At 41.1% G+C, this 25,523-nt stretch overlaps 1 protein-coding gene across 2 annotated transcripts; it reads right to left on the reverse strand.

The window, feature by feature from the left end:
- Nucleotides 1-63: 63 nt before the first annotated feature.
- LOC124151800 (NEDD8-activating enzyme E1 catalytic subunit-like) lies at nucleotides 64-25,379 on the reverse strand. 2 transcript variants are annotated; one of them, XM_046524436.2, is made up of 16 exons: nucleotides 25,323-25,379; nucleotides 22,342-22,448; nucleotides 20,415-20,495; nucleotides 18,576-18,658; nucleotides 17,877-17,957; nucleotides 15,543-15,586; nucleotides 15,239-15,303; nucleotides 14,078-14,233; nucleotides 12,288-12,390; nucleotides 11,103-11,216; nucleotides 10,492-10,545; nucleotides 9,583-9,619; nucleotides 8,237-8,318; nucleotides 4,577-4,677; nucleotides 3,017-3,135; nucleotides 64-1,022 (listed from the first exon to the last, which is right to left on the reverse strand). In XM_046524436.2, exons 2-16 carry the CDS (start codon nucleotides 22,435-22,437, stop codon nucleotides 919-921), a joined length of 1,320 nt encoding a protein of 439 aa, XP_046380392.1. In that variant the 5' UTR covers nucleotides 22,438-22,448; nucleotides 25,323-25,379; the 3' UTR covers nucleotides 64-918. The 2 variants fall into 2 exon arrangements, with proteins under 2 accessions (XP_046380392.1, XP_046380393.1); XM_046524437.2 differs by having other exon boundaries at nucleotides 25,314-25,338.
- Nucleotides 25,380-25,523: the final 144 nt, after the last annotated feature.

Here is a 25,523-nt window from a genome sequence, read left to right on the forward strand (position 1 = left end):
ATAGTTCAATCAAAATTGCGTAACGAACTAGACATCTGGTTCATAAACAACATGGATTTCAACATGCAGATTTCTGTCAACTGAAGGATTTGCAAAGCATGTGTACTGCCAACTGGGCGTCAACAGATATTTTGCAAATCTTTTCATGTTTTTAATCAGGGTGCTCAAGTAATCTGATGCACTTCGCAAGGTAAGGCCTGTCTTATTACAATACAGGTCTTGACTATCGATCAGATGATCTTGACTTGGTGCCGCCATTTTGATTGAAGAAATTGCAAGTGATAGAAGAGGTGGAATCTGATTGGTCAATGGGAGGGACATAAAAGGGACATAACTCGTAAAAGTCCCTGGTGGCGCTATGATAAAGCCTGGAAAATCCAGCCTAGCTCAACAAGGGTGGAAACTGGACTTTAAAAGTCAGCTAATGCCCTTGCCTCAGGAAGATACACTGTAATGAGTTCTGAGTAGTTGGTGCCTGCCCCTGATTATTAAGATTTTAATCTACACCAGTGTTTTCACATTACTTCTCCAGTGATCGACAAACCTATCTCTGACTTCATATCATCATAAAACCGTAATTGTAAAATATTTTAACCTTGCTTGTCAATTCAAGACATTTTTTAAAATCCAAAACTTTTTCAAGACATATTCAACCTTAAGGTCTTTTCAAGGCCAGACAGTCAAATTTAAGGCCCTTGCAACCCTGTGTGAACCTTGCAGTAGAAAGGCCAGTGATTGTTGCGGTACCTAGGCAGGGTTGGATGTTGTGTCCACAACACTACTTCCTGATCTTCTCTCATAAAAAACTTAAGTGTTGAAACGGAAATAGCACTTGTCGATGCATTAAAATATCCAGTCGTTATGTCTGTGCATGTGAGTAGTTCATTGTTTTTGTTCATTCCTTGCACACATCACTGTTTAGCTGTCGTCCATACTGGTCCCCAACTGAAGCCTGAAGGTGATGGAGGTGGGTGTGGTCACATCAGCTACATAGATCTCCTGACCATTACGTAGACCTAAATCTGAAGTGACACACAAATGAGACAACATATATATTCAGAATCCACACCTCAAATCACTTAATATAAGCAACAAAACCATTTCCTTAATCATAAAATACACCGCTAAAACAGAGTCAATTGTACAATTTGACTATGTCATCAACATGTGTTAATGAATCACCATCAAACAATGATGAAACAGGGTTTTCGCAAAAAACTAAGTGTATCCTTCCCCACCAGTGGCACTCATCACAAACACATGAAAAGGCAAGTCAATTGTTCACTAGGAAACATATGTTACATGTCAAAATAATGACTTCATTTCTGTCACTGCTGTATGAAAATTTGAAATGTCCTCCACATGTCTACCAAAGAACTTTTTGAAAGCTTTACTAAGGCCTTGAAAGTTGTAACCCTGATCAAACAACATTTGAGTTAGAGTCATATGGCACTCTTTGAAATTAATACAGAAAGTCCGAAGCTTCTAACTACCTAATAAGAAACTTATATGCACCGGTTTAATCACATCCCTTCTAATTTGTGAAAACACATGTTTAACATTAAAACAGAAAATCCCATGCCTTGGGTTACGTTAATAAGACAGTTAAATGCACTTCAGTTGAATGACCTAGACCCTCAATTTCAGCCAATCAATTGCTTGATTATCCACTAGTTGAAACCATGGGTGCTAGCTCTTAGACATGGCATACGAACACAAGGATTAATTCAGTACACAGTAAGAAGCAGAACTACTTTACGAATGACCATTCCATTGACCTTAAAGTTCAGTGAAGTCCCTCAAAGCCTTATCATTACATTGCCCCACCCTGAGGATGATATATACTAAATCCCTTACAAAGAACACTTCTTGAGTCATCATACGATTGTCCTAACTTATTACCCATGAGGAGTATTCAAATATTATAACTACTCCATGTAAAGAGACTTGAAACTATCTGCAGAAAAAGGCATTAAAGTTAAAATGGCAGACATACTTTATGAATGAGCAACACCTTACACATAAGGTCCTTTTCTCAGGCTCTGACCTTGAGGTTGACCTTGACCCTTGATATGACATTAAATGTTCAAAAGAAAATTCCCAGGAAATAAACATTATGTGATATCCTTGAAATGTCCAAGCTTGGCATATTTTTAAAACAGTGTTATCACTATACCCCACCATGGGGCACATTAGAATATATTTTTTTTCATAGTCTATATGCACCATTACAGGAATCGTGTCCTATTTAAAGCCTTTAGAAGTGATAAGACTTGGGCAGCTTAATGTCATCAGTAAGAATGAAGTGTTAAACTAGTATACACAAAAGGCCCCTTTTCTGGAAAAAACAACTCAGTCTTGATAAGTATCTCTTAGATAAGCTAACTTCAGTAGTTTCTGAGAAAACTTGTCCGTATTGCAGACACTATACACCAAGTAAAATAACATGGATCAAGGGCTGTAACTCTGTAAAAAAATAAGTTACAGCACAAATTTCTCAAACTCAGAAATGACAAGTATTGCTTAAATAAGCATGCAAACTTTCATTCATGTAACTTCAGTAGTCTGTGAGAAAACTTCCCCATTTCACACAGTATGCACTCTCTCGAAAAGCATGAAGCAAGGGCCTTAACTCTGTAAAAATGAATTTACAACACCAATTTTGAAATCATTGGACGTCATGACCAGTAATACCAGTGTGTTAAATTTCTGACTAAAATAGTTTTTGAGAAAATTTGTCCCCGTTGAGAAGCGGATGGATGGAAGGACGGACGGACGGATGGACCGACGAAAACAGTTCCTATATCCCCGCCCCACATCATGGCGGGGTATAATAATTAAGTGTGGCAGCAGTAGCCAAGTTCAGAAAAGATACAAAGCATCCTCATTTACACGGGGTTGCTTCAGAATCAATAACCTCCTCTAGGTTAACACAAATTCTGGAGAAAGTAATTCTTAAAAACAACATGTATTATAATGCGATATTTATATGAATGGTTTTAATGTAGATACTCACCTTTAAGACTTTTCTTTAAATTTTCTTTTGTTTTTTCTTCTATAGATTTCACAGTCTGCATGTACAGAGTTTTGTTTTTACCATCTACACAGGTAGTAATGCCAGGGGACTTCATCTGACTGAAACACAAACAATCCTTGAATCTGTGTGTACCACAACAGCAGGCCAGTATATAAGTGTGAGTAAAAAGAAGACTGGACAATACACCAAGTTATGCTACGATACATGTTGGTTGGTTGGTTTGTTGTTTAATGCTGCCCTCAGCAATATTCCAGCTATATGACCGCAGTCTGTAAATAATGGAGTCTTGACCAGACATCCAGTGATTGATATCATAAGCATCGATCCACGCACTTGGGATTGATGACATGCATCAACCAAGTCAGCGAGCCTGACCACCCGATCTCGTTAGTCGCATGGGTTGCTGAAGATCTGATTCACATCATGAGCATCGATCCACGCAATTGGGATACGATGACATGCATCAAACCAAGTCAGCAAGCCTGACCACCCGATCCCGTTAGTCGCCTTTTACGACAAACATAGTCGTCTTTTATGGCAAGCATGGGTTGCTGAAGATATATCATGATACAGGATGCCACATATCAGCATCCCATCAGACTTGCTGTTGCCTACATAGGAGGCCTCAAGTTGCAATCAAGCAAATCCTTTTACAACCGTGGCAAGTGCCCTGACTATGATGATGCTCTGATGTGTAGTGTTGGATACCTACTGATAAACAATGGAACATAATGTCGGAGGGTGTAATGATACACCACACATCTGATGCACTGCAATACATGGCCTTCGATATCATACATGGTACATGGACCTGTATCGTGACTTCCTATAGAAATGTGCATGCATTTGTGTATGGCTGCTTGTACTAGTCTTCGACTTATACCGGTTTTAAAGTGCTAACGACCTGAGAAGATCCGGGGTAGAATAGGTCTTCAGCAACCCATGCTTATCGTAAAAGGTGACTGTGCTTGTCGTAAGAGGCGACTAACGGGATCGGGTGATCAGGCTCCTGACTTGGTTGATGCATGTCATCGTATCCCAATTATGTGGATCGATGCTCACGATGTCAATCACTGGATTGTCTGGTCCAGACTTGATTATTTACAGACTGCCGTCATATAGCTGGAATATTGCTGAGTGCGGCATTAAACAACAAACAAACAAACAGAAAAATAATAGTGATAGCCCACTGAGATACCATGCCACAGCTTAACATGGATAAACGTTGAAGGCTTTTTCAGTCTTTCAAATCTGATTTTATGGAATAATACATAACCAATCAAAACATCAAAGACACAGATCTGAAAGTTTCTTCAATGCAAAAGAACAAATGTTAATGAATAATATTTTGATTTTATCTTAGAATCTGACAAAGTTCCGAAAGTACATGACTGACGATAATAGACTGATGTCTCCGAGGTGTAAAACTGGTCTGCTAGTCTGTGTACAGTGATGTAGGTACATATAAACTGTAGTCTCTGTAATTCCCTCATGAAATCTGAGGTGATGCTGTCCGTATTATTTCTGCAAAGTACTCACTACGTATTACTCTCGATGAGGTGTGTGATGACGTCCTGCAGCTTGTCGTTCTCGGAGAAGGAGAGGGCTTGAGGGATCTGGCTGCAGCCCATACAGTCCTCCTGATACAGAAGGATGGGGGTTAGAAAAGGATGTCAGCCAATATCCAAAACCAAAATTGTGGTTAAGTAACTCATAGAAATCTGCCACTGCTTATTTTAAAAGTAAGTAGTCTGTTTTGACATTCATTCATACATTGGAAGAAATATCTGGTGTCACACATGGTCACAGACCACCTACAGCAGGTCTTTTGTCACAGATTTCTACACACCACCTACAGCTGTGATATGCAGGTCTTTTGTCACAGATTTCCACACCACCTACAGCTGTGATATGCAGGTCTTTTGTCACAGATTTCTACACACCACCTACAGCTGTGATATGCAGGTCTTTTGTCACAGACTTGCACACCACCTACAGCTGTGATATGCAGGTCTTTTGTCACAGACTTGCACACCACCTACAGCTGTGATATGCAGGTCTTTTGTCACAGACTTCCACACCACCTACAGCTGTGATATGCAGGTCTTTTGTCACAGACTTCCACACCACCTACAGCTGTGATATGCAGGTCTTTTGTCACAGACTTCCACACCACCTACAGCTGTGATATGCAGGCCTTTTGTCACAGACTTCCACACCACCTACAGCTGTGATATGCAGGTCTTTTGTCACAGACTTCCACACCACCTACAGCTGTGATATGAAGGTCTTTTGTCACAGACTTGCACACCACCTACAGCTGTGATATGCAGGTCTTTTGTCACAGACTTGCACACCACCTACAGCTGTGATATGCAGGTCTTTTGTCACAGACTTCCACACCACCTACAGCTGTGATATGCAGGTCTTTTGTCACAGACTTGCACACCACCTACAGCTGTGATATGCAGGTCTTTTGTCACAGACTTCCACACCACCTACAGCTGTGATATGCAGGTCTTTTGTCACAGACTTCCACACCACCTACAGCTGTGATATGCAGGTCTTTTGTCACAGACTTCCACACCACCTACAGCTGTGATATGCAGGTCTTTTGTCACAGACTTGCACACCACCTACAGCTGTGATATGAAGGTCTTTTGTCACAGACTTGCACACCACCTACAGCTGTGATATGAAGGTCTTTTGTCACAGACTTGCACACCACCTACAGCTGTGATATGCAGGTCTTTTGTCACAGACTTCCACACCACCTACAGCTGTGATATGCAGGTCTTTTGTCACAGACTTCCACACCACCTACAGCTGTGATATGCAGGTCTTTTGTCACAGATTTCTACACACCACCTACAGCTGTGATATGCAGGTCTTTTGTCACAGACTTGCACACCACCTACAGCTGTGATATGCAGGTCTTTTGTCACACATTACCACACCACCTACAGCTGTGATATGCAGGTCTTTTGTCACAGACTTCCACACCACCTACAGCTGTGATATGCAGGTCTTTTGTCACAGATTTCTACACACCACCTACAGCTGTGATATGCAGGTCTTTTGTCACAGACTTGCACACCACCTACAGCTGTGATATGCAGGTCTTTTGTCACAGACTTCCACACCACCTACAGCTGTGATATGCAGGTCTTTTGTCACAGACTTCCACACCACCTACAGCTGTGATATGCAGGTCTTTTGTCACAGACTTCCACACCACCTACAGCTGTGATATGCAGGTCTTTTGTCACAGACTTGCACACCACCTACAGCTGTGATATGAAGGTCTTTTGTCACAGACTTGCACACCACCTACAGCTGTGATATGAAGGTCTTTTGTCACAGACTTGCACACCACCTACAGCTGTGATATGCAGGTCTTTTGTCACAGATTTCCACACCACCTACAGCTGTGATATGCAGGTCTTTTGTCACAGATTTCTACACACCACCTACAGCTGTGATATGCAGGTCTTTTGTCACAGATTTCTACACACCACCTACAGCTGTGATATGCAGGTCTTTTGTCACAGATTTCTACACACCACCTACAGCTGTGATATGCAGGTCTTTTGTCACAGATTTCTACACACCACCTACAGCTGTGATATGCAGGTCTTTTGTCACAGATTTCTACACACCACCTACAGCTGTGATATGCAGGTCTTTTGTCACAGATTTCTACACACCACCTACAGCTGTGATATGCAGGTCTTTTGTCACAGACTTCCACACCACCTACAGCTGTGATATGCAGGTCTTTTGTCACAGATTTCTACACACCACCTACAGCTGTGATATGCAGGTCTTTTGTCACAGATTTCTACACACCACCTACAGCTGTGATATGCAGGTCTTTTGTCACAGATTTCTACACACCACCTACAGCTGTGATATGCAGGTCTTTTGTCACAGATTTCTACACACCACCTACAGCTGTGATATGCAGGTCTTTTGTCACAGATTTCTACACACCACCTACAGCTGTGATATGCAGGTCTTTTGTCACAGATTTCTACACACCACCTACAGCTGTGATATGCAGGTCTTTTGTCACAGATTTCTACACACCACCTACAGCTGTGATATGCAGGTCTTTTGTCACAGATTTCTACACACCACCTACAGCTGTGATATGCAGGTCTTTTGTCACAGACTTCCACACCACCTACAGCTGTGATATGCAGGTCTTTTGTCACAGATTTCTACACACCACCTACAGCTGTGATATGCAGGTCTTTTGTCACAGACTTCCACACCACCTACAGCTGTGATATGCAGGTCTTTTGTCACAGATTTCCACACCACCTACAGCTGTGATATGCAGGTCTTTTGTCACAGACTTGCACACCACCTGCAGCTGTGATATGCAGGTCTTTTGTCACAGAATTCAACACCACCTACAGCTGTGATATGCAGGTCTTTTGTCACAGACTTGCACACCACCTACAGCTGTGATATGCAGGTCTTTTGTCACAGACTTGCACACCACCTGCAGCTGTGATATGCAGGTCTTTTGTCACAGATTTCAAAACCACCTGCAGCTGTGATATGCAGGTCTTTTGTCACAGACTTGCACACCACCTACAACTGTGATATGCAGGTCTTTTGTCACAGACTTCCACACCACCTGCAGCTGTGATATGCAGGTCTTTTGTCACACATTTCCATACACCGTCTACTGCTGTGATATACAGGTCTTTTGTCACACATTACCACACTGTCTACAGCTGCCATATACAGGTCTTTTGTCACACATTACCACACACCACCTACAGCTGCCATATACAGGTCTTTTGTCACACATTACCACACACCACCTACAGCTGCCATATACAGGTCACAAATGTCATACAAAGACACCCATTTCCACACACAACGTGATGGCCCATGTAACACATGTCATACCCAACCTACAGCTGTCATACACGAGTCAAACGTAATTAATAACTCCCTGTGGAAAATAGGTTCATGGGCTGGAGTTAACTAGAGAGGATCAAAAGGGCTACTAGATGGTTCTATGCTATCATATCACAACAGCATAGGTGCTCATGAACTCAACCACTGGTTTACCAGACCCAGGTTTATTACAGGCCACAGCTTTTATATTCACTAGCAATTCCACAGTCCCGCTTCTCAGTCAAGGAAAACTTCAACAACCCGAGAGAATAAGAATCTTACCCTCTTCTGTGCCTCGAATGTGAATGTGTACACCCCTTCTGTGTCGTTGAAGTTCATGTAGTTGTTGAGAGGATGCGAGCAGCTGGAACAAACATTTACCATGTGATGCAGATATGTAAAGCATCTTAAGGCCACAACAAATTAATTATTAGATGTTCATTCAATTCTTAATGCTCATGATGTCAATCACTGGATTGTCTGGTACAGACTCCATTATTTACAAACTGCCGTCATATAGCTGGAATATTGCTGAGTGTGGCGTTAAACAACAAACAAACAAACAATTTTTAAAAACACAAAGGCAGATTGCATATTATTTTTTATACATTTATTTTAAACAAACGACTTCAGAAATCACATGAATAAATTAATCAATGTTTCGCGAGGACTACATATTGTTATATACATGTACCACAAAAAGAAGTTAAGGACCACCCAATTCTTTCATATTACTATAGTTAATCAGCTTCCTCACATATATCCTACAGTTGCTGCTTCAATACACTTAGAATTTGCACCCCCCCTTCCAACCATGGTATAAAAGCATAGTATACGACAGGGTAAGTTTAAAAATTTGTAAATTTTAAATTAAATGATATATTTACATACTTATCCTATCCCACAACCTTTGTTTAGGCACATTTCAACTTAGGATTGAAAGAAGAATAAGAAATGCATAGCGCGAGATTATGATATTTTTATGATATAAATTTATTACAGCCTCATTTTATACAAATATAACCAGGGCCCACTTGCACACAGCGATCTTAGCGCAAAGATGATCGTAACTCCCATACTTTAACATAGGCTTACAATAGTCTTAGCGCTAAGATCGCTTTGTGCAAGTGGGCCCTGGTCAATATCTGTGCTAATCTACCTGACAAAGCTGCTAGTTGATTGAAATAAGAAAATACACAGCAAAGACCAATATGAAGAAAGTAACATCACAGGCTAGGTGATGTGAATTGGAGTTTATGTTCAAGATAACTACACTCGTAACACGAGTGTATGTCTGGCTGCTTGTACTAGCCCACTGAGATACCATGCCACAGTTCAACATGGATACTCTACTCAAGGCACATGATACCAAATCCAAGCCAAGTGGTCCTTGTTTTATCCCCTTAATGCAAAGTGCCAGGCAGGATAACAACAAATACCATCTTTTAACAATCTCATAAAAATCTAATCTTTCTGCTCGCTATTGCAACAAATAACAATATTGCAGCGAGCACTAAAATCTGATTACAATGAGATTGCATCCATAAACTTCCTTTGGTATGACACGGCCTGGGGATCAAACACCAACCTTCCCAGATGTAAAAACATAAGCTAGAAAGATCCTGTACCTTGTTGCCACCTTGAACACCTCCGTAGCACAGGCCGCTGGAATCAGTAAAACACTTCCATTATTTGACTACTATAATCTGTACTGTGAATCCATTATGATGTAAGTCATAGCCTTTCACTTCAGTTCATTAAAACTATTTCAAATGTTGCATTTACTGACATTTCCATTCTCATATGGCATATTACTTACATATTCTATTCAGACTCTCCATTTGTAAGTATCTTCATTCAATCACTGAGTTTTGTTTCAACAAGGAAATTCACCTCTAATAATAAGCGCAGGGCTTGTGATAATGCACAATGTTCTATATATGACAGTTTTAAAGTTTACTGTGTCACACTTTGCCAGCCTGTAAGGGTCAAGTAGGTGATGGTGGTCAACCGAGGATTCCTGTTGTCATACCTGGACTCCCAAAGCATTGCCAGGACTCCCACAGAGCTACACCAGGCAACACCGGTGGAGACTGTTTGCTCCAGTGGGTTTGGCTCTATGCATTGTTAGCAATATTTCAGCAATCATGTCAAGACACACATTGTGCTCATGTGGGGAATCATACCTAGGCATTTGGTATGACGAGTGAACGCTTCAACTACTTGGCCACCCCAGCGTCCCACAAGCCACGGAGCAAAAGATATGAAGTGTTATGAAGACAAGGATTTATTCCTTCATGCAACAGCTGCAATGGGGAACAGTACTGTGTGAAGCAATGGCGAACAGCCTTGTGTGAAGCAATGGGGAATAGCCTTGTGTGAAGCAATGGGGGAACAGCAGATATACAAAATCTCACCAATTATAAATGATTATATTGATAAAGATTGGTTTTCTTGTTTTTACCATGTTCAGATTACAAATCAAATCATTTTATTGTCCTGGATATCGTTCCAAGTTTCATAGCATGTGGTCCTACCTGCTATCACTGCATTAGTAGACGCCACCGCGGGGATGATTCTCTTGACAACACCTGCACAGGAGGAAGGAAGCATGTACAATAAGACTCCTACAGCATGTTGTCCCCACAGATATACATCCACAATTATCACATGTATCATATCTTCATTCAATGATGATAAATACCCTCGACCCACTCACCATTACGTTACACACGACATATCACTCACCCTGTGTGAGTCTGTACGTTACACGTGACATATTAACCACCCTGTGTGAGTCTGTAGGTTACACATGACATATCACCCACCCTGTGTGAGTCTGTACATTACACATGACATATCACTCACCCTGTGTGAGTCTGTACATTACACGTGACATATCACTCACCCTGTGTGAGTATGTACGTTACACGTGACATATCTCTCACCCTGTGTGAGTCTGTACGTTACACGTGACATATCACTCACCCTGTGTGAGTCTGTACGTTACATGTGACATATCACTCACCCTGTGTGAGTCTGTACGTTACATGTGACATATCTCTCACCCTGTGTGAGTCTTTACGTTACACGTGACATTTTAACCACCCTGTGTGAGTCTGTATGTTACACGTGACATATCACTCACCCTGTGTGAGTCTGTACGTTACACCTAGTATCCTATATTCATCAGCTCTCTCCTGGGACTTCTCAAGGATCCAGTTGATGTGTTTGGGGTCATCTCCATCTATAGCCACACCCTCTGAAACAACAGAGGGACATTGCTCCATCAGTTAGGTTTTAATAGACAAAACAAAAAATACCTTGCAAGTCCAGTTGGCCGCAATAAGGTTGTTCATTAAACTATTAAATTTATGAACATTGTAAGTATTATGCCACCATCGTTGACTCAATGGTACATATAATTGATATTTCTATTCTGGTAAAAAACAACACTCAAAATTCAGGGTGCCAATGGTCAATTTTCTTCAATCCAACATTGAAATCCCCATCTATAAGAGGCTAAATATGACATCAGTAAAATTCATAGACATAAGGTAAAGCATCCAACATCACCAGTTCATTTTCCAAGCAGAAGGATAGTCATGCTAACTTAACAGGTGAGCTTAGAAAATGTGTCATGGGTCCCGAACAATTGTTCAACTCCTCAGAAAATCCAATGGTCAGTCCCTACACACCACTACATATGCAATCACATCCAAATCAGACCATTTACTCTGATACGATTACCTCTCTACATGAAGATCTGACTACACCTCCATAGGGTGTCACGTCAGGTGAACTTTCTAATCAACCAATCCGTGTCAAGACTTCAAAATACACGGTGCAAGTGAGCAAAGCATTCAGACTGTATCTGCATATATCCAAAAGGGTGTACGATCAAGGGTATATTTGTGTTCTGTGGCAGTTTTCTATTGCTAGGATAGTAATTTTCAAATCAAGGTAGTAAAGAAATGCTGAATTCTTTTAGAAAGCTGACGTTTGACTGTCTCTAGATCCTTTATTTGATTGGGCAAAGTTGGCTCAGGGTCCACCTGATGGGTCCACCTGATGGGTCCACCTGATAGGACCTCCAAGGGATGTGTCCTCAGATCTTCACACAGCAAGGTATCATTTGAGTAAAACATCACGTTCGGTTCTAAATTCCACTTTAAACCTACAGGTATCTCTACATTGAAAACACAGTATGTTTAGCTTCTAATTGTAGGCCTCTCTGACATAACTGTAAAATATACCAACAACAACATTCACTATCCAATGACAGATCAGCACAACTCCATCACTAACACACAGCACCAGGGGTTCTGCTCACCCCCGAACGGCTGCTCCTTGGGCCACAGCAGGATCCTGACGTACTCTATACAGTGCTCCGGCAGCCGCGGCGTGTGCGCAATTGTGCAGAGGGGGAAGTTTACCTGGAAGAACACAAAACTTCATGATTATGAAGATTTACTTGTTCCCTGAATAAGAAACTCCGCTGATATCACCTGAACATGGTTCACAACACCCCACCCCGCATGTGAGTGAGTGAGTATGGTTTTACGCCGCATTAAGCAATATTCCAGAAATATCACAGCAGGGTACACCGGAAAATGGGTTTCACACAGTGTACCCATGTGGGGAATCAAACCCGGGTCTCCGGCGTGATGAGCGCACGCTTTAACCACTGGGCTACCTCACCGTCCCTGGTACATAAAACACAGCACGTAGTCCTATGTACCGCACACAGGTGAGGTGAGGTGAGGTGAAATTGGGTTTAACGTCGCGTCCAAGATTATTGCACTTATATAGCGACGTGCATGTACGTGTGAGTGTTTGTGTGTGTGGCTGCTTGTACTAGTGCCGATTTATAGTGCTAGCACACTGAGAAACCATGCCGCAGTTTAACATGAATACCCAACTCAGACACAGTATACTGACTCCGAGCCGACCAGTCCTTGTTTTAGCCCCTTAATGCCGAGCGCCAGACAGGGTAACAACAAGTACCATCTTTTAACGTCTTTTGGTATGACGCGGCCGGGGATCGAACCCCGGACCTTCTGCTCTCCGGACGGACGCTCTACCATTAGACCACGGAGGCGGTTACCGCACACAGGTCACAAATCAGGTGAAGTTAAGCAATGTTGGTTGCAGAGAGAAGTTGGATGGGTGACCATGTTAGACAGGTTGATTCCTGTGAGTTTCTAGGGCCTTGGTCCTGCCCCACACTGAAACACATATGTGGTGTCTCCTGGGGCAAGTGACATTGTTCGAAATATGCCAACGAGTGAATGGGTACCTGGTAGGATGGGATGGTAATTTGACTGTTAATGTTCTAGCACCTAACAGGCTGTTTGCGTTATATACTCCCCAGGGTGATGAGAATGAAAGTCGATGCTCATTGATTCACTGACCAGAGTAATAATGTAGGTCTGACATCGTCTAAGTGCATTTGAGAAGCTATAAATTGGAAAGTGTGCCACACAAATTCATTAATTAATTTAACACCAGCCCACATGGTACACCACACCACCCCATACGGTACACCATGTCTCCACCCCATGTGCACACCACCCCACATGGTACACCACCCCACCCCATACGGTACACCATGCCTCCAAACCCATCCCACCCCATGTGTACACCACCCCACATGGTACACCACACCACCCCACATGGTACACCATGTCTCCACCCCATCCCACCCCATGTGTACACCACCCTACATGGTACACCACACCACCCCATCCCACCCCATGTGTACACCACCCCACATGGTACACCACACCACCCCATACGGTACACCACCCCATACGGTACACTACACCACCCCACATGGTACACCACACCACCCCATACTGTACACCACCCCACCCCACATGGTATACCACACCACCCCATACGGTACACCATGCCTCCACCCCATCCCATCCCATGTGTACACCACCCCACATGGTACATCACACCACCCCATACGGTACACCATGTCTCCACCCCATCCCCCCCCATGTGTACACCACCCCACATGGTACACCACACCACCCCATATTGTACACCATGTCTCCACCCCATGTGCACACCACCCCACATGGTACACCACCCCACCCCACATGGTACACCCACCTGAGGGGGATACAAGTCCAGCGTACACTCTATACAAGCTGTCATCCCCGGCAGGACAACACGGGCGTTCCCCTTGAAGCCCTCTGTCCCCCCATCCACCATAGGGATGATGGACGACTGGTCCAGCTCTCCATCTTCATAGTTCAACAAGCTTATCTGCAGACATCAATAAATATTGCATTAAAATCAACTGCTTTCACCTGATTCATATAATAGGTTCCATTGTCCCCTATTTGCCAAACAGGAAGTGGTTTAACAATGACATGCAGAAAGGAGGAAGGATAACGGCCCTTTTTGGCCCACTTGGAATGTTGAAGTAGAAAATTGTGGAAATAATTATCAGAATCATCATAATGGCTAACAGCTAGCCTTGAACTTTTCATGCACTTGCAAGTGTTGGACTTCTAACATGATTAATACATGAGAATGCTTAAAATTAGTGAAAATTATGATTTTTCTAAACCCAACCACAGCAAGTCCATAACCCAAGATGATTTCTTCATCATGTTTATACTTATTCATCGAAATTCAGCTGGGGTCAAATATTAGAAGACAGCTTCCTGAACACCTGTGAAATCATCCTTTGTGACACGTTTCAGCAGTAACTGCTTGTTGCATGTTGTTTTAAGTCCCAAACATGCAAGAGTAAAGTCTAATACTCATTTACATGAACACATCGGATAACGCTCATAGCGATTTTGTAAAAGATGATCTCATTTCCTAAATTATGAAGATCTTCTGGGCCAAAAATGGTTCTTTTGATCACTTATCCTTTCAAAAACAGATGATTCTCAAAACTAAACACTGGCAGGACGTGACAACTTCGAGTTTTACAATGGCAACATAATCCCTGAACACCACCAGTGACCTTCACATGCTGTACCTTATTAGAGATTTGAACATGTGTTTAACCACTAGCACCCAAGCACAACTCCACCAGCAGTAGGAGGTTAAGAATTAACATTTGAGTATTTCTGCTCTGTGAAACTGTGTATTCAGGGATCATTCATACAAAGTTTCATCTCCATAGGTCTTGTAGTTTCAGAGTTGTCAAAAATGTAAAATTTAAAGACGAACGAACTGACAAGGTGTCACAACAAAAGCACACTTGAAATTCAGTCAGGTGAGCTAAAGAGTGCAGCGCTTTTCTCCACGGATTACCAGCATGCCGTTGATCCAGCGCCGCGCAATGATGGAGTCCAGGCCGCACACAATGATGTGGAAACCTGCAACATGAACAGAATTTGTCTTCACTTTCCAAGACTGCAATGAAGAGACTGCAGTACTGGGTTCAGGGATATATTTACTTTCAAATGTGGGCATGGCACTCATTACCATGCTTAGTGTTCTCTTTGCAATTTCAGTGAATCAAAAATAATAATCCTCTGATCCGTCTTCTACATGTTCAAACTTTGTTAATGTCAATTCACTGGAAACCACGGCAACCATAGTGCATCCTACTCACCTCTGTAAAATGCCTCATCATAGTCTTGAATCTTTGCGTAATGTCTGTTGGATTGTGTTAAGAAAATAGGAGAACTGATTATCTTTTAATTCAAGTGCAATCTCCAAGTCTTATGTCAGGACATCAGCCCACAGTGTCGTTACAAGTGAGTAAAACATTCAGACCAGCATATCTCGTTTCTGTATCTCAAAAACGAACTAAAACGACCAGTTCTGAATGTCAATAGTTCAGGTTGGATATTTTATACATCCTGTCATTTCTGAGCTCAATGGCATCTACACCCAAACAATCATCTGCTGATGGTCGCTCCTGACTAGCCTTGACGACTCTGATTCCGTAACTAAGACGACTCACAGAGAATGGCAACACTGAACCATGTCTAATGCCTGATCCAAGTGTAGATCTTTGCTAAATACAAGACAGGGGTACTGGCTGGGGACTTTCACTGTTTCGAAATTCCCTTTGCAACCGCTTGCCCCTAGCCAAATTGCGACTCAATTTGAATGAGACAAGCCCCCTCCTCTTAAGCATCAGTGGATTTATATCTTTAGAAAATGTCCTCTGTCAGGTTTACAGGAGAATCCTCACCTTAATCCAACCTTACATTAATCCAATCACACACCAAATAGCACTGCTTATTAGCGCTGAGTAGAGTACTTCCGTTAAACAATACATGCGTGCTGGCTTGTGTCGGCCTTTGACGCAGTCGCAAAGAACAAAGACACCATGTTGTGTGGGTGGCGTCTGTCTGGACCAGTGACCAGTGATGACATAAGTGAGTAGAACTCTTGTCTTGACCCCAGCAGTGACAATTCACAAGATGTAATTAGTGTTTGAAGAAATTGTTTATATACTTGTTACAAGTGCTGCTCAACAAAGTGACGTGGAATACATAGTTGTTTGTTTTCAGCGTATGTCTAAGTTGGTATGTCTTATTGTTGATATAAATGCGATGTTTAATAATGCGAGCAAAGACCACTTGCATTTTTCGCATTTAATTCAAGCTCGCATTAATTTCAAGATTTACAGAATTCAATTGACATAGTAGAGGCAAGCTAGTGAAATTCCACATCAGAGAGACTTGTCACCCTTCAAATCCTGGAAGCCATTTTCTGGGGTACTGGTGCCCAAATTAGTGGGCCTGTACTACCCCAACACTCAAGTGCAAGGTTATTGAAAGTGTTGGGCAAATGTTTCACCCCACAGTCAGCAATATTGCAGCCATATCACTGCAGCCTATAAATAATCACGTCTATCCAGGCCTTGAAAGCATCAAGATAGATTTAGGGCTGGGATGAGTCCAAATTTACTTCTTGGGTACCTGACCCCCTTTCACCCAACCCTACCCGTCGTAGGTCTCAAGAGCTGGCTACAAAATGTCTGCTTGCGAATTGTTTTACCGGAGCCCTGACAACAAGATACATATATGAAACAATCGGATCATGCATTCACTGAAGTTGACTGAAGCTTTATCTTAATTCATTGTTCTGCCGAGGCAGCGGCCTCATGGGATTCTTGCAATAATTTATTGATTGGTGCATAATATTTACGCTCAGTGGGACATCTGGTGCATTCATATCGATGGGTTTATTTAACATAACTATGGGAGTCACTGACTGTCTCAAATATATTTTACATCACTTGGACAGCTGCTTCATTTATTGAATGTAAACATCCAGATTTTCATTGTCTTATGTGTCTTAATTTACTCTCAGCGCATTTCATTGGCCGAAAGCAACAAATGGTCGAACAGAATCTGGCGTACACATTCAGTGTATTGCAAACGTTACGTGTGGACAGTGATTCTGCATTAATTACCTGCATATCAGGTTTTTAAGAGTGGCCCCATAAGTATTGAAAATGACCCCCTGTATTTGTGTTGAAGAGGTCCCTGTCCCCACTTGTTCAGTTTCTTGGCAGAACTCTGTTTTTTTCTAAAATATGAAAGTCAGAAGGAATGTGAGCATAGTCAGAAATAAAAGTAAACAGTGACTTTTTTTGTAATTAAACATATTTTCTGAGTTACCAGAGTTTACCGTCCCAGCCCTAAGATGATGTCACAAACAGTCTGATCACACATTGTAACACTCAGATTTTCAGATTGAAATTTTTATAGTACACTGGGGATCTATTCTACTTAAAGAAGGGGGCTCAAGACAAACATGGTGTAGAGTACTGGGGATCTATTCTACAGAAGATTCCAGAAATTGGGGCTTCAAACAAACAAGGTACATTGGGGATCTATTCTAGCCAAAAATCCAGTGAAGGGGCCTAAAAACAAACATGGTGATCTGGGGATCTACTCTATCCCATAATCCTCTTTAAGAAGGATACGCTGTGACTTTGCATCCTGGGACTCGATTGTTGACAAAATCAGCTGCAACTTCAGCCTTAGCTTTCCCAACATCCTTTGGTCTGAAACATGTAAATACTAAATACCTCACACTCATGAACAGTGGCTAAGCAGTAACAAAATACAATACAATCCTTTACATCGGCATGTTTAAACTACTTAGTAACCATCCAGTGATTCACATCATGAGCATCGATACACGCTATTGGGATACCATGACATGCATCAACCAAGTCAGCGAGCCTGACCACCCGATCCATTAGTCTCCTCTTATGACAAGGATAGTCACCTTTTACAGCAAGCATGAGTTGCTGAGGACCAATTCTTATCTGAACCTTCATGGGTTGGATATCACAATGACTTCAACCTGTTGTCAGACTGTTCGGCATCTTCTTACCATCTAAGTGAGAGAGGGCTGGGTTAACCGTCTCCCTGAACAGTTATATCACAGCATGTCAGCTTAATGTTGACCCAAAGTGACACTGTTATACACAAAACTGGTGGGAGACCATGGAACCATCAGGTATGGTGCAGACAAACCAAGGATGAGCATCAGGGTGAATTTGGGATTCAAACCCACGACCACTGGGTCATGGCACAGTTAAGGGAGTAATTCTCAGCTGCAATCATCTGCCCGTGGCTCTTATAGATATGATATTGCTACCCTGAATGCTACCCACCTGAAGAGGAACTGCCTGTTGAGATTGGAAACATCAATGATGTCCATATCAATCACGTCAATATTGCGAAAACCAAGCAGCGCCTGTCATGGAAACACATCTTCCTTGAAATCTCAAATGGCATATTTTCTTCTTTCTATGAGTCAATCATTACATTTAGCATGTTAAGCTAGACTGAGGCATATAGAAACATAATATGTCTGGGTTTTTGGTGGGTTTTTTTAATAATGGACTCAGCAATATTCAAGCCACATATGAATATGATGGCAGTCTGTAAATAATTGAGTCTGGCCCAGAAAATCTAGTGATTGATATTGTGAGCAACAACTCCAATCTAAGGATACAATGACACGCAATCAACCAAGTCACCAAACCTGACCACCTCTTGCAACAAGCGTAGGTTGCTGGAGACCTAAATTCTTATCCATAATCCCTCTTGCAACAAGCGTAGGTTGCTGGGGATCTAAATTCTTATCCATAATCCCTCTTGCAACAAGCGTAGGATGCTGGGGACCTAAATTCTTATCCATAATCCCTCTTGCAACAAGCATAGGTTGCTGGGGACCTAAATTCTTATCCATAATCCCTCTTGCAACAAGCATAGGTTGCTGGGGACCTAAATTCTTATCCATAATCCCTCTTGCAACAAGCGTAGGATGCTGGGGACCTAAATTCTTATCCATAATCCCTCTTGCAACAAGCGTAGGGTGCTGGGGACCTAAATTCTTATCCATAATCCCTCTTGCAACAAGCGTAGGGTGCTGGAGACCTAAATTCTTATCCATAATCCCTCTTGCAACAAGCGTAGGATGCTGGAGACCTAAATTCTTATCCATAATCCCTCTTGCAACAAGCGTAGGATGCTGAGGACCTAAATTCTTATCCATAATCCCTCTTGCAACAAGCATAGGTTGCTGGGGACCTAAATTCTTATCCATAATCCCTCTTGCAACAAGCGTAGGATGCTGAGGACCTAAATTCTTATCCATAATCCCTCTTGCAACAAGCATAGGTTGCTGGGGACCTAAATTCTTATCCATAATCCCTCTTGCAACAAGCGTAGGGTGCTGGAGACCTAAATTCTTATCCATAATCCCTCTTGCAACAAGCATAGGATGCTGGGGATCTAAATTCTTATCCATAATCCCTCTTGCAACAAGCATAGGTTGCTGGGGACCTAAATTCTTATCCATAATCCCTCTTGCAACAAGCGTAGGATGCTGAGGACCTAAATTCTTATCCATAATCCCTCTTGCAACAAGCGTAGGTTGCTGGGGACCTAAATTCTTATCCATAATCCCTCTTGCAACAAGCGTAGGATGCTGGGGATCTAAATTCTTAGCCATAATCCCTCTTGCAACAAGCATAGGTTGCTGGGGACCTAAATTCTTATCCATAATCCCTCTTGCAACAAGCGTAGGATGCTGGGGATCTAAATTCTTATCCATAATCCCTCTTGCAACAAGCATAGGTTGCTGGGGACCTAAATTCTTATCCATAATCCCTCTTGCAACAAGCGTAGGATGCTGGGGATCTAAATTCTTATCCATAATCCCTCTTGCAACAAGCGTAGGATGCTGGGGATCTAAATTCTTATCCATAATCCCTCTTGCAACAAGCGTAGGATGCTGGGGACCTATATTCTTATCCATAATCCCTCTTGCAACAAGCATAGGATGCTGGGGACCTATATTCTTATCCATAATCCCTCTTGCAACATGCATAGGTTGCTGGGAATCTAAATTCTTCTCCATAATCCCTCTTGCAACAAGCGTAGGTTTCTGGGGGCCTAAATTCTTATCCGTAAACCAAATGGGGGATAATTACAGTAAGACATACCAGGTTTTTCAGCAACTCACACCCAAGTCCTCCTGCTCCGATGACAAGGATCTTACAAATTTCTTGCATGAACTGCAGAGTCTGAAAGAAACAACTAAAATCATACAATACTGTCTTCACTGTATGATGCAAGCTGTCAGTCACTTCCAATATAATGCCATGAAAACAAATTTCACTATTTAAGGATTGACTGTGTATTTTTTTCGGTTCATTGAGGTATGAATCGAAAAACCAATGTGCAAACTGTATGAATCCGCGTAGCGGATTCTTACAAAAGTTTGCACATTGGTTTTTCGATTCATACCTCAATGAACCGAAAAGAATACACAGTCAATGCTTATAATTAAATTCGACAGCATAAAACATGTTTTATCTACAATAGTTTAACCAAAAACAGTTGTATATATCAAAACAGACAAAAATGACGAGATTGATAAACATTCCAGGTGTAGGAATACATACTGTGCGTGACATGAATCAGGTGATTGTTTAATTTATGCACATAAATTGACACGCCTACACTGTCAGTAGCCAATCAACGGAGAGCAGGATCAAAACAATGTTCATTGGACCTGTCAGTTAAGACAAGAGGCGAAAAGAACTGCAACAGTCAGACTGTAACGAACTGGAAGAAATATGTCCGGGAGAAGGCGGCTGTTTCAAATTACATGGTCAGTTACCGCCAGATTCAAACATTACTTCCCTGATTACGGTAAAACACAGTTGGAAAAATGCTAGTTAGAAAGGAAACCCGAAGACATGAAAGTTGAACCGAGGCGAGCAGAAAAAAAACAGGCGAGCGAGCCTGCACGTTTTCTGTTTCATTCATTCTCGGCCATCGGTTTCAAAGGGTAGTTTGGACAATGCATATGCATGAAAGTCGCTAAATGTCCTGTGCATGACGATACACGTGAGCAGAAAGGGAATTCCCTCGGCTTTAATATTGGGATTCCCCGACATTCCGAAGTAATAAAAGTAGTGCGCCTCGGTGGGCGTGGCTTAATTTTGTACATTCATTGGGAAATGAATGCAATAACACGTGACCAATTCAGCTAATCAGAATACAGGAATTTCAATGAACACAACAAAAATTTAATTATTTTGAAATAAACGTTGAATAAAATGATTGCAGTATATTGAGTACATTGCATCTCATAGAAATACAAATTGAGAACAAACAAAAATATATATTTACATTACAACGTCCAGTGGGACACAAAATAGTATGGCTGTTTGAATCATTAAAATGAATCAAAATTGTTGGTTACATGTTACCAATGTGACATTTCTATTGTTGTGCATGTTTTATATGATATAATATGTTTTAATTAGGTGTAGATGTTACCCAACACGGACATTTCCCCACACCTTATATCAAATTGGGTATAAATAACAAAAATTGTGGAACTGACATGTGGGGTGTTGACCATTTGGGGATGTCAGTGTGGGATAATGTCCGGATCCTGTTGTCCGCTCTAAGATCAGAGTGCCAGCGGTGGATTCTTTTCAATCTAACATTCAAATTCCCAAATACATGATCTATAATAGGCTGAATATTAATGAATATGTGCAATTATGTGCCACTAGTATAATGTTGGGAAATTCAGTGATCCATGCCACATGTTGCCAGCCTTGGACACACCCCAAAAAAAAAAAAAACAACAACAAAAAACTTAGTACTGAGAGACCCCTGGACTCAAACTTACAAAGACAAAAAGGTAAATCCAAGGGTATTCAGAACTTAATTCTAAATTGATCGATTATCATGAATTATGGATATTTTCCACATGGAATGGAATTTAGGGGTTTTCAAATCTCACTAGAAACATAACATGACACAACATGAGAAGGGAAGTCGGGGCTATAACAATAGCATGTCTCACTGCCAATAATTGAAAAACATCATCATAGTGGGAAAAGTCAATACCTCTGAACTTGGTTCAAAATCAGGGTGAGCAAAAGGTCCATCTCTTTCCAAGAATTTCTTGACATGGTTCCAGCGCCCAGGCCAATCACTTTCCATTTCTAAAGTTGCTGTTGGACCAAGGGTTAAATTTTAATGAATGGTATACAGGTTAACATTTTGATTGTATCACTGTATTGTGTCTGTGAAACATGTAAAGTAACACTGCAATACTGTACTTTGAATCTGTGTGAATTTTCAACAGAAATAAGAAACTACATTTTAGATTCATGAATGATGAATATTAAAGGGGCACTGATCTAATGCAATTCCCCGGGACTGGTTGTTGCCTTTGTTATTGTTTTTTCCCCAGTGAGTACCCGGATGTATAGCAGAAATCTAGACTAGTTCGCGACCTCTGCTGCACCATTCGTAAGCGCATTAGTCACTTTTATGGGTAGTAATAAGGGCGTATGGTCACATTGATCAACAAAATGAAATACAGTTTTCGAGATAATAAGGAAATGTAGGTATCTTTGCGGGTAGCATCGGTAATGGTGACGAAATTTTGATAAGTCACTTGCTTGGTAATTTTGCAATTTTCGTTTACACTATTTTGACTTGCAACACAAAGCAAATATTTCACCTGAGCATTGCTTTTTTTTATAGTGTGTATATTTTTTTACTGTCAAAATGTGTAACATTTTCAAATTTATTAAACGCCTAAATATTCAGTTATTTTACAAAGTGACTGAAAAACATTTCCATCGGTATTATTATGATAACGAATTCCAAACATTTTGATGTTTAATGTCATCACCAAGAGACTGAAAATGTTACGATGAAAAGTACATTTCTATGTTGTTTGGCTTCTAATCCAACATAATAATCTGTTGTGATGTTGTTAGGCCCTTTTGATCGTCTTAATCAATTTTAGTCAATCTGAAGAATTTCCCAACCAAGACGTAGAGGAACAAGAATGAATCGGTTCAATGCTACAGCGAATGAAGGAAAACAAAATGCAAATACCATAATTACAACCTACCAAATTTATGTGGATAAATTTTGGGCAGCTTCCTTTTTCGAGGAATGTATCCGTGAATATCCACACAAAGGAACAATATCACACTCGTCTGCAGCTGTACAAAGAAACTTATTCAATGTCACGTGTCTCTGTAACAATCAAATATTGTTAAAGATATATATCGTTTCGGGATATTATAACCCGTGTTCCTTTCTCAACTGATCACTTAGATTGTTTCAGGTGTTTCACATAGGTGTCAAGTCTCAAGGGTCGGCTGAGAAAGCCCACATGACAACTATTTTCATAACGTCCACGGTTCCTAAAAAATCCATTGAGTGATAGATAACAATGAGCAATCAATCAACGTATTATTAGTTAACCCTTTGAACAAAGTATGTTGTTTTTACATCGACACTTCACGCCATGATATGAGTGTATTCCCTTTGTTTTAGTAAACCTAGACATGTAAACACTCCCTTTTGACATATCCACTGTGCAAGATAACAGTGATTAATCAATCAACGTATTTTCTGTTAATCCTTTGATGACTAGGAACGATCCGTTGATTTACAAAAAAAGTAAATGAACAGATCATTCACCTCTTGCTGGGCTGCCACGTGCATATTACATAACACACATTTCACCTCACTTCAAACCTGGATTTAGATTGAATAATTACCCCAGACACAATAAATGCCAAATGGGAACCTTTGTCAGGTAATCTAAGTGGTGCTACCACTAATTGTACCTGTAATAAATTCATTAACTGAGCATCAAGTGTAGGGTTATACCAGAAAACGTGGATGACAACAAGGGAGTAGTAATCGTATTATCGACGCAATCCGAAATCCGAAAATGCTTTCACTGCATGGATACTTTTTTTTATTATCAAACTATAACCATCTGGGGTATTTCCAAATGACGACATACGATGAGCTCCGCCGTTCTTTTGTCTGTTTGTTTAGGCTGAAGAAATAAATTAACATGTGCCTTTTGTCGAAATCTTTATAGATCACAGTTAAACTAATCAGTGTTCAAAAATGCGTAAAACAAATATTGCCTCCAGCCTCCAAGTTTATTTAGCTGTCCTTGCAGACGGTAGCCCAGTCTCTGGTCACGCTCAGTTGCGTTGCGTATCATCCGGGTAATCACGGGGAAAAAACAATAACAAAGGCAACAACCAGTCCGGGGAATTGCGTTAGATCAGTGCCCCTTTAATAAGGAAAATTCTATGAGATACAATGACAAATTAATAAATTTTCAATATTATTATTACCATAAATATTGCATTATAGTGTAGGCCTATGCACTCATTAAGGGGGGCAAATTATTTTTCCTTGGAAAGTAAACACTGCCAAAATAAAAAATACAAAACACACTTATTTGTCATTGTGTTTGTATATTACAAGGAAATGAGAGCACATTTTGTAATTTATATTTTTTTTCACTTAAAATCTGCTTACTCATTTAAGTTAACACAATCGACACTAACATGCTGAATTGGACTTGAAAGAGTGGCTATAGGGTCTATTAGAAACCCCGAAGGAGTTCATTTCTACTCCTAATATTGACCCGATGGTCAATTCTCAAGACCCCTTTTCCACTTTTGTTCTTGACTCCGCAATTCATGTAACTGACTGCATCAGATACAGAATAGACGTTGACGATGAAAGTGAAAGTTCAGACATCTCTTCAAACACTTACAGTCACCTACGGACAATGATATCATTAGCCAAGAGGCGCGATGGAAACTGACAGTCAAGAAATGGCTGCGATGGTGTTCGACAGTCAAGACAAGACGCTACGATGCTACTGCTACATCAGGGTCATGTCATGTCTTACTGTCAGTCCCCATCGTGGCTCTAGGCTATGACATTATATGGTTTGAGAACTTATGACACAAAAAGAGTAAATCAGATGATTATGTTTATCATGAGAACAGTCATTAAGATACGCTGCACGTAAAATATACCAAAAGCACCTTTTCTCGATAGTTGTGCTTGAGGTCCAAACTATAACAGAGTTGTCGTTCTTTAACGGAAATCATTAAGTACTAGTCTACCTACGCTGTATAATATATGAGTAACTGTAAATAATTATTTTTTCCCCATCATGTGTGTTTAATATTTCAAAAGGTTATGCCAACCTTTATAGGATTTACAACATATTTTAAACTATTAAA

Source organism: Haliotis rufescens, unplaced genomic scaffold (assembly GCF_023055435.1).
Source record: "Haliotis rufescens isolate VD_foot unplaced genomic scaffold, xgHalRufe1.0.p SCAF_23, whole genome shotgun sequence".
In the NCBI taxonomy this organism is placed as follows: Eukaryota; Metazoa; Mollusca; class Gastropoda; order Lepetellida; family Haliotidae; genus Haliotis; species Haliotis rufescens.